This window comes from Anolis carolinensis, unplaced genomic scaffold (assembly GCF_035594765.1).
Source record: "Anolis carolinensis isolate JA03-04 unplaced genomic scaffold, rAnoCar3.1.pri scaffold_20, whole genome shotgun sequence".
NCBI lineage: Eukaryota > Metazoa > Chordata > Lepidosauria > Squamata > Dactyloidae > Anolis > Anolis carolinensis.
Genome location: NW_026943830.1, coordinates 60957 through 73699, shown reverse-complemented (window position 1 = coordinate 73699; position 12743 = coordinate 60957). Strand labels below are relative to the sequence as shown.

General features: G+C 38.1%; 1 protein-coding gene across 5 annotated transcripts in view; it reads left to right on the top strand.

The window, feature by feature from the left end:
• Window positions 1-12743, top strand: part of vdr (vitamin D receptor) — a 211944-nt gene that overhangs the window by 155069 nt on the left and 44132 nt on the right. For all 5 annotated transcript variants that reach the window (XM_062966421.1, XM_062966422.1, XM_062966420.1 and 2 more), the window contains exon 4: window positions 5894-6024. In XM_062966421.1, coding sequence (XP_062822491.1) covers window positions 5894-6024 — 131 coding nt within the window. The remainder of the gene's footprint in view (window positions 1-5893; window positions 6025-12743) is intronic.

Below are 12743 nucleotides of genomic sequence, written 5' to 3'. Positions count from 1 at the left end.
AGATCAGTTTTCTTTTCTGTTAATTAAGACTAGTTGACTTCAGAAATAATAAAAACATTTCAGTAGTTATAACTTTAGCAAGGGGCAGTGAACGTTATGAGGTCTTTCTTACCACAACATTAGGTTTCAAGGAATATAGTTGAATGTTGAGTAACTATTACCTTCCTGATTTCAAAGTAAAAAATGTATATAAAGTGTTTTCATTAATGAGTGGGTAAGTATGCTTTACGTTTACAAAGGCTCAAACAATATTTGAGAAGAGTATTCAAGCAAGGACAGCAGTTATTTGGTTGGTTGGAGATGACTCACATTCCTGGAAAAGAAGATAACATCTTGTCAAGCAGGAAGGATAGATGTGTATCAAAGTCCCACTTACCCTTCTTTATGTGTTTGGTATCAGATTAGTTCTTTTCATAAATAGTTCCTAGTCCTCGTGTGTGTATGTGCCTTCAAGTTGCCTGTCGACTTCTGTCAGCCCCATGAATTCCATATGAATTCTAAAACAAACAGGTGTTTTTGTCTGCTCCTTCCTCTGAAACAACTGCTGTCCCTTTGTGGGCTCCCATCCAAGTACTAACCAGATTTGATCCTGTTTAGCTTCAAAGATCAGGTGCCTTGGACTATTTAGGCCCCTAGTCCTCAAGTTGAAGAGATAGGCTTCAGTTTCCAGTTCTGTCAATCTGGGAATTGTGTATTCTAAGGTGGAACAATGATTTATTGTGCAGAAATGCACATTTGTAAAAATGCAAGGACCATGGGCTAATGCAGTGGTTCTCAACCTGTGGGTCCCCAGATGTTTTGGCCTTCGACTCCCAGAAATCCTAACAGCTAGTAAACTGGCAGTGATTTCTGAAAGTTATAGGCCAAAACACCTGGAGAACCACCGGTTGAGAACCACTGGGCTAGTGTCACATAACTACTGTGTGAGTAGATACATGCATTTCTGCTTTGTCCTTCACAACATTTTCTGCTCTATGAGCTACCATATTTTGACTTACATCCTTTCTGGTTACAATACAATTCAGTTCTCAAATAGTCAAGATAAATATTAAGAAATGATTACAGTTATTTGTCCTTGACATAGATGCTAGTGTGGGGTTGACACCTAGGGACTGTATTCTGGAGGGCAGCTATGGATTAAGTGAACTACTAGAATTAAAATGCTGCGTGGTTAATATATACAGTAGAGTCTCACTTATCCAACACTCGCTTATCCAACGTTCTGGATTATCCAACACATTTTTGTAGTCAATGTTTTCAATATATCGTGATATTTTGGTGCTAAATTCGTAAATACAGTAATTACAACATAACATTACTGCGTATTGAACTACCTTTTCTGTCAAATTTGTTGTATAACATGATATTTTGGTGCTGAATTTGTAAAATCATAACCTAATTTGATGTTTGATAGGCTTTTTCTTAATGCCTTCTTATTATCCAACATATTCGCTTATCCAACATTCTGCTGGCCCGTTTATGTTGGATAAGCGAGACTACTGTATATTAATTTTCCCTAGTACCTTACGTTGTGTCTTGTGCACATAGTGTGTCCGTAGTAGCAGGTTCTCATGGTGATTAAGAATTCATTACTTTCTCTGTTAGAGGAAACTGAATTCATCCACCTTTGCACAGTGCACAGGGAGCACTAGACACACATCTGATCTTGTCCCTTTGCTGACTTAAGAGAGAGAGAGATAGCATGCAAGCTTGTAAACACATCTCCCTTGTAACAGCATGAATGAGTCCTGAATTTGCAGACTGTCTTGTCACACATTCATGAGATATTGGAGTGGGGAAGAGTGAAAGGGTTGGAATATTGATTCCTTTATCTATAATCGAAGAACAACCACCTTTTTGTTTTGTTTGGAAATACTAGGAAATTGCAGACTTTCCTTGACTATCATCTTGTGGAATAATACATATTCCTAGCTATATAAATTGCAGAGGTAACCAAACTGCTATGAGTACATCCTTATGGGAGCCAAATTTACTCAATGCAGTATTTTATTGGTATGGTATCACTTTGAGGGGCTGGGCTATGTAAAGCAGGGGGAGGATGTGTTGTCGAATGGGCTGAAAATCCAAACTATAGTTTTATGGAAGGAACTGGGCCACAAATGGATGTCTTTGGAATGCGTGATGGAGCTCAAGTCCGGAGGAGAAGGAAGTAGTCATCCAAGAACTAAATCTGTTTGTCGTCACTGGAAAAGCCCATTGACTTAATGTACATGATGCAAAACATGTTCCTGAAAGCATGTTAAATTATTCACTGTTTCATCAGTGGCAAATAAATATGTAAAGCAAGCAAATGTCTGGTTATTCAAAAGTAAGTGCTTAGTAGTTTCAGGCAAATGTGCATGAGATTGCAGCCTTATTTGTGCATGCCATAATAAACTCTCAACTTGACTAATGAAATGTAGTGCCCTTTAATATAGGTTTCTCATAACATTTGGCTTATTCAAAACTGGAATTGTCACTCATTTCTGTGATGCACACTCATGAAACTGAGTAATTTCTTATAGTGTTTTTCCCCTCAAAGGAAAATATAGCAATGACAATTTTTTTCTTACATGAGCAACCCCACAGGACGTTTGTTTCCAGTTATTCTGTGTAAAGGAGGGAAAAAACACTTGGATTTTCTGTTTTTGCTAATTATATAGGATAAAATTTGAGACGAATCTGGGATAGTAAAATATCAAATTAAAAATATACTTGGGAGGGATGGAGCCAGACAGTTTGAATGTCCTTGTTGTGTAACAGTGGGTAGGAAGTCTGCTCTCTCAAGAACTGCATGTGTAATTTTGTTGTCAGCATACAGCTTAGTCAATAAAACTTGAAAATGTGTCTAGTAGAATTTTTTGTTTCCATTTTGCTTGTGTACTAAAAATACCAAGCAGATTGAAACTCACTTCACACTAGCCACCAGCAGAGTGTTGTGATGAACTGGCATATAATCCAATCCAAACTTATAGAATGTTTCTCTATTTAATTTCTCTTCCAGTATTACTTCCTCTTCATGTTCTTTGATTTTCTTTTTCTTTTTTTGACTGGTAGACCACTGAAGTAATCTCCAAGGCCTTTGCTTCACTGATGAAGATAAATACTTGGTATATATTTCTGTGACTTAAAGCAGTATTTGACTTCTAAGCGTGTAAAGCACTTCGATGAGGTGTATTTGTTTACTAAATTGTCTTAGAGAAGAGACATGTCTGCACAGTTCCATTTGGAGAATAAGAGACAAGATCACTGTCTTCATGGCCATACAGCCCGGAAAACTCACAGCAACCCAGTGATTCCAGCCATGAAAGCCTTCAACAATTCATTGTCTTCAGTTTGTAACATATTGTACACATTTGTGACTCTAACACTATACTCAGTATACTCAATAGGAGTATAGTGTTAAGATTGAGGGAAGTCAACTCATGTGGCAATTGTGGGTCCATTTCTGAGCACCACAATCCAGGAAGGATATTGACAAGCTGGAATGTGTTCAGAGGAGGGTGACCAAAATGGTCTAAGGTCTAGAAGCCAAGCCCTATGAGGAGCAGTTTAGGGACCTAGGTATGTTTAGCTTGGGAAAAAGAAGGCTGAGAAGGGACATGATAGCGATGTTTAAATGTCTGAAAGCATGTCACATTGAGGACATTTTCTGTTCTGGAAACACATTTTCTGTTCTGGAAACTAGGACACGGATCAAGGGATTCAAATAGAAGGGAAAGAGTTTTCATTTAAACACTAGGAAGAATTTCCTGATGATATGCTGTTGCCTGGGAATGTGGTGGAGTCTTCTTTTCTGGAGGTTTGCTGGATGGCCTGTCAGGAGTGCTTTGATTTCATGGCAATGGGTTGGACTGGATAGCCCTTAAAGTTTGTTCCAACTCTAGGATAGGGATTTTTGACATCTCAGTTGGAAGCAGGTATGAATGTTGCACCGGTAGAATTACTGATATTTCCTAATCTTTTGTTTTCATCGTCTAATCTATTGCAATTTTTTTCATATGAATTGAGGAACAATGATGACATTCAGGATAGATTTTCAATAGATCATAATTTCTTTTCAATTACAAAAAAAGATAACTTGTGGATGTGAGTGGCAGGGATCTTTCTGAAGGCAAGTGACAAATGATGCAAATGATTCGGTCCCATTTTCATTCCCAATGAGATGCAGCTTCAGTAGGAGTCTAATCTAATATGTTCTTGACAGCTAAGGCTGGTGCACTTATGCTGATTTTCACATGATTGATGGTGGGAACAGATGGGCTTTTGTGTGTATTTTGTATTAAGACCATATATGACTATAACCACTTTTGTATGGGAATTGGCAATTCTCACTCCAAGCCTAGCAAATTTGGCTAACTTTATCTACTCTCCCAAATAGAAAAAAATACCAAAACTAAGGAAACTATTTGGAGCTTGTATAAACCTGTTATTTCATTGCAGTGACATGTCTCAACAATAGTATAGTTGGATATGGTCCAGTCATCATTAACCTAATTACCGTATATACTCGAGTATAAGCAAACCCGAATATAAGCCGAGGAACCTAATTTTACCACAAAACCTGGGAAAACTTATTGACTTGAATATAAGACGAGGGTGGAAAATGCAGCAGCTACGGGTCAATTTCAAAAATAAAATACATTAATAAAATTGCATTATTTGAGGCATCAGTAGGTTAAATGTTTTTGAATATTTATATAAAACGGTAATTTAAGATAACAATAAGACTTTAATAAGATAAGACTGTCCAACTCTGAATACCTATATACTCAAGTATAAGCTGACCTGAATAGAAGCCGGCCAGGACCCTCACTCGAGTATAAGCCGAGGGGAGCTTTTTCATCCCTAAGGAAGGACTGAAAAACTAGGCTTATACTCGAGTATATACAGTAGTTCTATATATTACACTTGAATCAAAATGTACCTCTGCACCTCCCCCCTCCCCCCAAATACTTCTGTTAGTTCTTACATTGAACATACCTACATCATGTCAATTTGATACCCTTTAACTATCATGGCTCTATCCTTCAGAGTCTTAGGATTTGTAGTTTGGTGAAGTCTCTGTCAGAGAGCCATAATGCTGTAAGTGCCCAAGATCTCTCTAAATGAGAATTTGAAGTATCTCATTGAAAAACAAAGGCCAGAATTATGTAAGAGGAAGCAATGGCAATGTAGTGAAGATTCACTTGCATTTTGTTTATTTATCTTACTTGATAATGAAATTCACATGAATACTAATAATCTGCCACAATTCCAGTCTGTTTGCTTGCCTTGGATGAAACAGCTTATTTCCCTGGAATTCCCATGTAATTTAACATTTTAATTTTCAGGTATCTCAACGCTGCCTTGGTATTATGGGATAATTTATAAAGTAGTTAAAATCTTCATGTATTTACAAATGTTATGCCTTTGTTTTTAGGTTGCTTATGATTGAGTTTTACTTTTCCCCCCTTTTCTTTCCTTTTTTTGCGCACCTTTTCAGATTTAGACAGGGCTATTTGAGTAATTTTAACTGTGGTTAATGTTTTCCTGTTTATAGTACAAACTGTTCAGCAACATTGTGTTTTTCTCTAGCAGTCCATAAAATATTAAGCAATTTTTGGAAAGAGAACCACAAAGACATACAAATTGTTAGTGTCTTCAAAATATAATAGCAGAGCAGATTTTTAAAATAGCCAAATTTCTTAAAAATAGAACATTAGCTACATTTGGGATATTTATACTATGTCTGGTAAGGATCCACATGTTGCCTGATTTGAGTACAGCTGATTTTGTATGCATATTTAACAGACTCTTTTTTCAGATTTTTAAAAATACAAATTTCTTTTGATTTATGTCTTCTGACAGTGAAAAAACCCAAATTGTTAATATTTTGTGTTTTTTTTTTCAGGAGGAGTATGAAAAGGAAAGCTATGTTCACATGTCCATTCAATGGAGACTGTAAAATCACCAAAGATAACCGGCGGCACTGCCAGGCTTGTCGGCTGAAGCGCTGCACTGACATTGGCATGATGAAAGAGTGTGAGTCAACATTTAGCACCTTACATGTAGCACTTTAAAGGTCTTGCACAGAAACAAGTCCCCCTTTCACACCACACAATTATGCCACTCTGATACCATGTTAACTGCCAGGGTTCCATCCTATGTTGCCCTGGGGTTGTTGATTTATTTAGAGGCACCAGGGGAGCTCCTGACAGAAGATGCTAAAGGTCCCTCCCACAGCTGCTAGTCTCTGGATTTTTTAGGATGTTGCCATGGTAGTTAAAGTGGAGTCATAGTGCTGTAACTGTGTAAGATTAAATGGCCCTCGGACACTTGCACCAATAGCTTTGCTTTTTGTAATACCATTCTGAAAATTCCAACATCTTCGTTGGGTTTATGGATTTTTTTAATGGCACGTTCTTTTTCCCTAACCCTTTCTTGTTTTGACTTTGGTCTATTTTGACAATATACAAAGGATTTGCTTCATATAGGTATCTAAAATCCTCTTAATATCAGTATTGAAACATGTCTACTCAGAATAAGCTGAATGTTTACTTTTAAAACAAAAGCATAAAGTCTCCGATAAAGACTTTAGTTATTACAGCTAAAATGATTTTAGGCTTGGAGTTGAAAACTAGGATCACTGTGTCTTGCCTGGATGGAGCTCTTAACCAATAGTCATCTTAAGAGTTTTGCTATTTGTTTTGCCAGTGGTGGCCCAACTTCCCCCTCTACCTTGAGGTGGGAAAAAGAAAGCAAGTGCTCCAATCATCTTTAAAAGTGGTGCCCATTGTATGCACGAAGCTGCTGTCTTGCACAGTATTTCTTCCTCCTTTTTTACTCCCCTCATCCTCAGCTCCCCATTCTGGGGAACAGTAGGGAGAGCAATGTATTTAGATGTTCCTGGTGGCCTATTACTGAAGTGACCACACCATTCTCTTAATGGCAGGGTTTGCTTTACATTCTATAGCAATTCTCAAGGTCTTCATAACTGGCATAGGCAGAAACGAACATATAATCAGCCCTCTATATCCACAGATTCTGTATCCACGAATGCACCACCTACATCTTGAAAATATCTCCCCCTAATCCCAAAAGCCATCCTTGATTTTGTGATCTTATACAATGGCTGCTATATATAATGGGACCTGGGCATCTACAGATGTTCGTTTCCACGGGAGGTCCTGAAGGCAAACCCCCGTGGAAACCAAGTGGCCCCTGTGCATAACATCTGCTTTGCTATATACTAATTGTCTAATTCTGAGCAGGAAAAAGTGGAAACAAAGTTATGAGTGACAGACCTAATGTAAAGCAATTGTGTTTCCATTTTATTTATGCCCCTTCTACACTGCTTTATAATCCAAATTATCAAAGCATAAAATCCAGATTATCTGCTTTGAACTGGGTTATATGAGTCTACACTGTCATATAATCCAGTTCAAAGCAGATAATCTGGATTTTATATGGCAGTGTAGTAGGGGCCAGATATTCCATTTGCTCACTGACTTGGAAGCCCTGATATCAGGGAGCACAATTTTAGTCAACTGTGTTTCTGAGGTTTTCTGTCTGGTGTCTTAGGCCCCTTCTACACTGCCATATACAATCCAGAGTATCTGCTTTGGATTATATGGCAGTGTAGGTTCATATAATCCAGTTCAAAGAAGATAATGTGGATTAATGGAAAGAAGGTAATGAGCCTTAATCACCTATAGCCTTCACATTGGTGCAGGGCAGGGGAGGCAGGGTCCAAAGGCCAGATATGTGCCTGTTGCCTCTCAAGTCCAAAGTGTAGGTCCTGGTGTGGGCTAGAATCCAGACAGATAGCATTAGTATAGTAAAGAATATTGCAGAAATTACATTGGCCAACACTTCACTTCACTTCACTTCACTTCACTTTATTTCTTAATTAATCGCTCTCCACCAGAGTGCTCCAAGCAACTTACAATTTAAAATATCATTCCACAATATAAAAACATTCAACATAAAAACATTCAACAGTGACTATTTGGCAAATTAGATCTGATTTACTTAAATGCACAACCAAACAGCCAAGTCTTGAGCGCTTTTACAAAAGGTCGCAACTCCGACATTGCTCTAACATATGGAGGCAATGAGTTCCACAGAATTGCAGCATAGGTCGAAAAGGCTCTACGCCTTGTAGCTTCCAGGTGTACCTCCATAGGGCCCAGTACATATAGGAGATTTTCCTGGGAGGATCGAGGTGACCACTGATGAATAAAAGGAATGAGGTATAAGATATAATGGTCCTTGGCCATTTCGAGCTTTAAATGTTAGGATCAGTATCTTGTAAGAGATCCGATGTTCTATCGGTAGCCAATGCAGTTGTTTCAGAATCGGTGTAATATGGGATCTTATAGATGATCCCGCTAGCAGCCTGGCCACCGCATTTTGGACCATTCGGATCTTCTGGGTTTTTGTCATCGGAAGGCCGGCGTATAAGGCTTTAAAGTAATCCATAATAATAACTAAACACAGCTGTCTATTCTAAACAATATCTGAAAAATATGCACCACGATAAAGGTTCAAAACATAGAACACAATATGTATATTAGAGCATCATATACATAATAATGTTAACAATAATACAAATAATAATACAACTGATGACCAAATTCTGTCAGCTGTAGTGGCACACAGTCGTAACTTACAGAGTATAAAGATTTATAGACTGCAATCATTCAGATTTAATAGCTACACAGAGCAGTTTTCAGTATAAAACATATATTAGACATATATCAACAAGACTCCAACAAAAGTTTGTTAGCGACACAGTATGTGTACATTCAGTCTCTTCAAAATGGCATGTGATATGCTTTAAAACTAAATATATCAGTGTACAAATCAGTTGGCTCAAACCTGGCTTGGAGTCAAAACAAATCAAACTCTCTGTAGTCTTGGAGCAGTTCTATAGGACTCCTCAGGATGTAAATGCAGTCAATTAGCCGTAGTTTCAGTTTGTTGACAATAAATTCAGTTTTTCAGAGATAAGCTTCCAAATAGGGGAACAAATGTTGCAGTCGTTTACAGTTCCCAGCCAGGAAGCCCGGTCAAATAGATGTTATTTTAGAGTGGCTGGCTGTCTCCAGTCCCAGAGAAACGAATTGAACCATTTAAGAGCTAAACCTTGTACACCAGACATAGCCAATCGATGGATCAGCAAGTCATGGTCCACGGTGTCGAATGCAGCTGTAAAGTCCAAGAGTACCAATAGCATTGATCCGCCTCGGTCTAACTGACGACGAATTTCATCAGTAATAGCTACCAAGACAGTCTCTGTCCCATGACCTGAACGAAAGCCTGATTGAAAGGGGTATAAGCCCGCAGTCTCATCTAAGAATTGTTGCAGCTGTCCCGCCACTATCCATTCAATCACTTTGCTCAAAAACGGAAGGTTTGAAACTGGGAGATAGTTACTAGGTATGGCGGCATCTAGACTTGGTTTTTTCAGAAGAGGGTGAACTACTGCTTCTTTAAGACACTCTGGGAAAATTCCTTGTTCCAAGGAGCTGTTAATGATGTTCCTTAAGGGATCTCGTAATCCCTCCCAGCACTCCTTAACCAACCGGCAGGGGCAAGGGTCGAAGGAGCAGGTAGTTGATCTTGCTGCAGCTAGTCTTTTCCACATCTTCCATTTCTAGTGGCACAAAAAGTTCTAGAAGTTTGTCACTAGATGGCCAGAAAGCCTCTAGTTCCCTCGATTTGTTCTCTGTGGGAAGTAGCCCTTCGCGAAGCAGATTGATCTTATTTATAAAGTAGCTCTGAAAGGTCTCTGCTGTAATCTCTTGACTGGCCATATCTTTGGCTGGATGAGTTGGATTTATGATGTTATGAACAATTTTAAATATTTGAGCAGGTTGAGATCTGGCGGACGCTATCAGTGAGGAATTATATTCTTTTTTGGTCTCTCTGGTGGCTGCTTCGTAAATTTTCTGATGTATTTCGAGAGCCGACTTCGATGTTTCATCAGGTTTCTTGCGCCATTTAAGTTCTAATCTCTTCCTCTCAAGTTTCATCTGACGTAATTTTGGTGCCTCAAATACCTGACCTGTGGATTCCAAAAATGGCAACAATTTTCCCATATCAACTGTAGTTTTTGAGATACAGAACTTATGCCATAATACCACTCTTCACTCTGCTCTCCCATAAAAAAAATCAGGATATTTTAATATAGTGCATCAGTTATAAGTATGAAGGAAACATACTGAAAATTAAAAGAAAAGTGTCCTGCATGCAAATCTACTTATACCATACCAAATCCACAGATTTATGATACAGACTTTTCAATCATTCGACACACCATATCTGGGAAATTAGAGCAGATGGAGTCTGTCCAATGCAATTTTTGGAATCGGCGTTCCAAGTAACCCTAGGAACAGGCCTTTAAAAATACACCAAGAAATGTTTTTGTTGGGCTGTTAATCAGTGTAAACCAGTGGCTCTAAACCTTTGGTCCATCAGGTGTTTGGGACTTCAATTCCCAGAAGCTTCATACAGTTTGGCAAACTGTCAGGAATTCTGGGAGCTAAACTCCAAAATGCCTGGAGGACACTGGTGTAGATAGTCCTATGTGTGTTGTTCTATTGTTGTCTGGTCTTGGATCTGGTCATATTCTAGATTTGATTTATGTTCTTTTTTTTCTTCTTTCTTTCTATTTCTAGTAATTATAAATTTGTGTTTTCAACTTCACAAGCAGCCAAATCTTTTATATCCATTGATAATTTGGAAGCCATAATGCCAAGATTTGCTTTGAAATTTAAGTCTGTAATCTGCTACTTTATCAATGAACTGGGTGTGGAAATTTGTGCCACATCCATGTAATTTTGCCCATTTTGGGTTAATATTGTCCAGATTATTGTTGCATTTCTTTCTTAATTCCTTTCCAGAAAAAAGCCCATAACTACTAGCAGTTGAAGTAGTTATGCTGTTATGCTTTTAAAACCATGTTTGTTTGTTTTTTTTGGGGGGGGGGAGGTGTTTCGGGCTGTTACTTGGTATGACAGTAGAAGTCCTTCCTTGTTTTGTGATTCACACTGTTAATCTACTAGAATCAGCCCATTTTGAGGAAGCATAGCTTCTTTGGGACTCTGCCAATTGCCTCTTTTTAATTTAGAGGAGTCAATGGGTTTATAGTAGTAATGTGTGCTATTTTTGTTTTTTAATGTTTCTAGGAGACAGGGACTCTTAACTGAGACATAGGGTATACATCCAAAGACTGTTAATGTATTATTTCTGAAAGTGTCTTTCAGACCATCTTGGGAAGTTCATTGGAATCCCACTGCATAGTTAAATAAACAAACAAGTGCTCTCAATATGAGCAATTGGAGAGCTCTTCCAGAAAGCTGTTAGTTTGAGCTCTATACATGTTTTGTTTGCTATGACTTTTCAGAAACGTTTTCTCTAAAGCAGCTACCAAATGGAGGTGACTGTTAATATTTGCATTTGGTTTTATTTTCTCGTCTTTATTGTGTATTCTTCGTGTGTTGAAATGTTGTGCTGTTTCAAGTTTTCTTGATAATTTGAAACCTTAAGGATTCCTTTGCTGTTAAAAGGCAGCAAATAAAAATACAGTATATGATGCACACATACTGAAATCGGTGCTATGGCTATAACATATGGCTTTACATTTCTGATATTCATTTAGAAAAGAACATAATGTATCTGAGGTAATTGACTATGTTATCATTTGTTGCAGAGCTGGGATAAGATCAATCATATTACAATTGATTTGGGGGTTGGAAATGGGAGCAGGATCCTTAATGGTTGTATAAACCTTTGACAATAGGCAGAGATTCTGTGGCCTAATCTCATTCTAAGCCTCAACTACATGTGAAAATATTTAATCAATAGGATGTACATATCTTATATAATCATGTATATGTCTAGACATTTTGGTAAAAATAATCCACCCAAACAACCTGGGTCAACTTATCCACAGGTTGGTGTGAGTACTGTACCTTAACTGTTTGTCTGAGTAGAGAAGAGAAATTCAAGAGCTTAGTCAATCTCAGGAGAAACACCAAACTCCTCTATTATTTCTGCCTTGGCACCATTTCTGGCCATTTTGAAGGCTTAGGTGGGGAAACAATAGCAGTCATCAAGGGCAAATGGCCCCTTAAGGTGCCATTGGAGGAGGTATAATTTGTACATGGTTAAAAATGCCAAATCACAAAAGATAAAGAATTATAGACAGTAGTGATGAACAGGTCTATGCAACATGGCAGTGTGGTTGAGTAGAACCTCCCCCTTCAGAGGTAGATAAAGACCTATTTACCTCTATGGGAAGAGAAAGACAACAATGCGGTCATCACCATCTCTGACAGCTGGATCTTGAGGGTGGCTAGGAACATCATCTGTGTCAACTGAAGACATCAGGAAGCTTCCAGCCCAATGTGGCAAAGATGTCACCTGTCAGTGGCAGCAACTGCATATTTTCTCAGCGTTTGAAGCAAGTTGAAGGATGTTATTTTTTTAAAGTTAGTAGTTGCTTCCTTTTCTTGAGAACAACTTGTCTCTGTAATTCAATGGCAAATCACAGCAGTGGCTTATGGTTGGTTGAATTGTATATTAGGAGATCAATAGGGGCTACAAAATGGGGTTTGTAGTATTGGCCCCTCAATCTTCATTTTGTAGCTCCTATGGTCTCCTAATCTACAATTCAACCCATTTGGCAGATAATGTTGAAAATTAACTTTTTAATTTGGTTTCACTGTATTTTAAAAAATGTTTGCAAATCAATA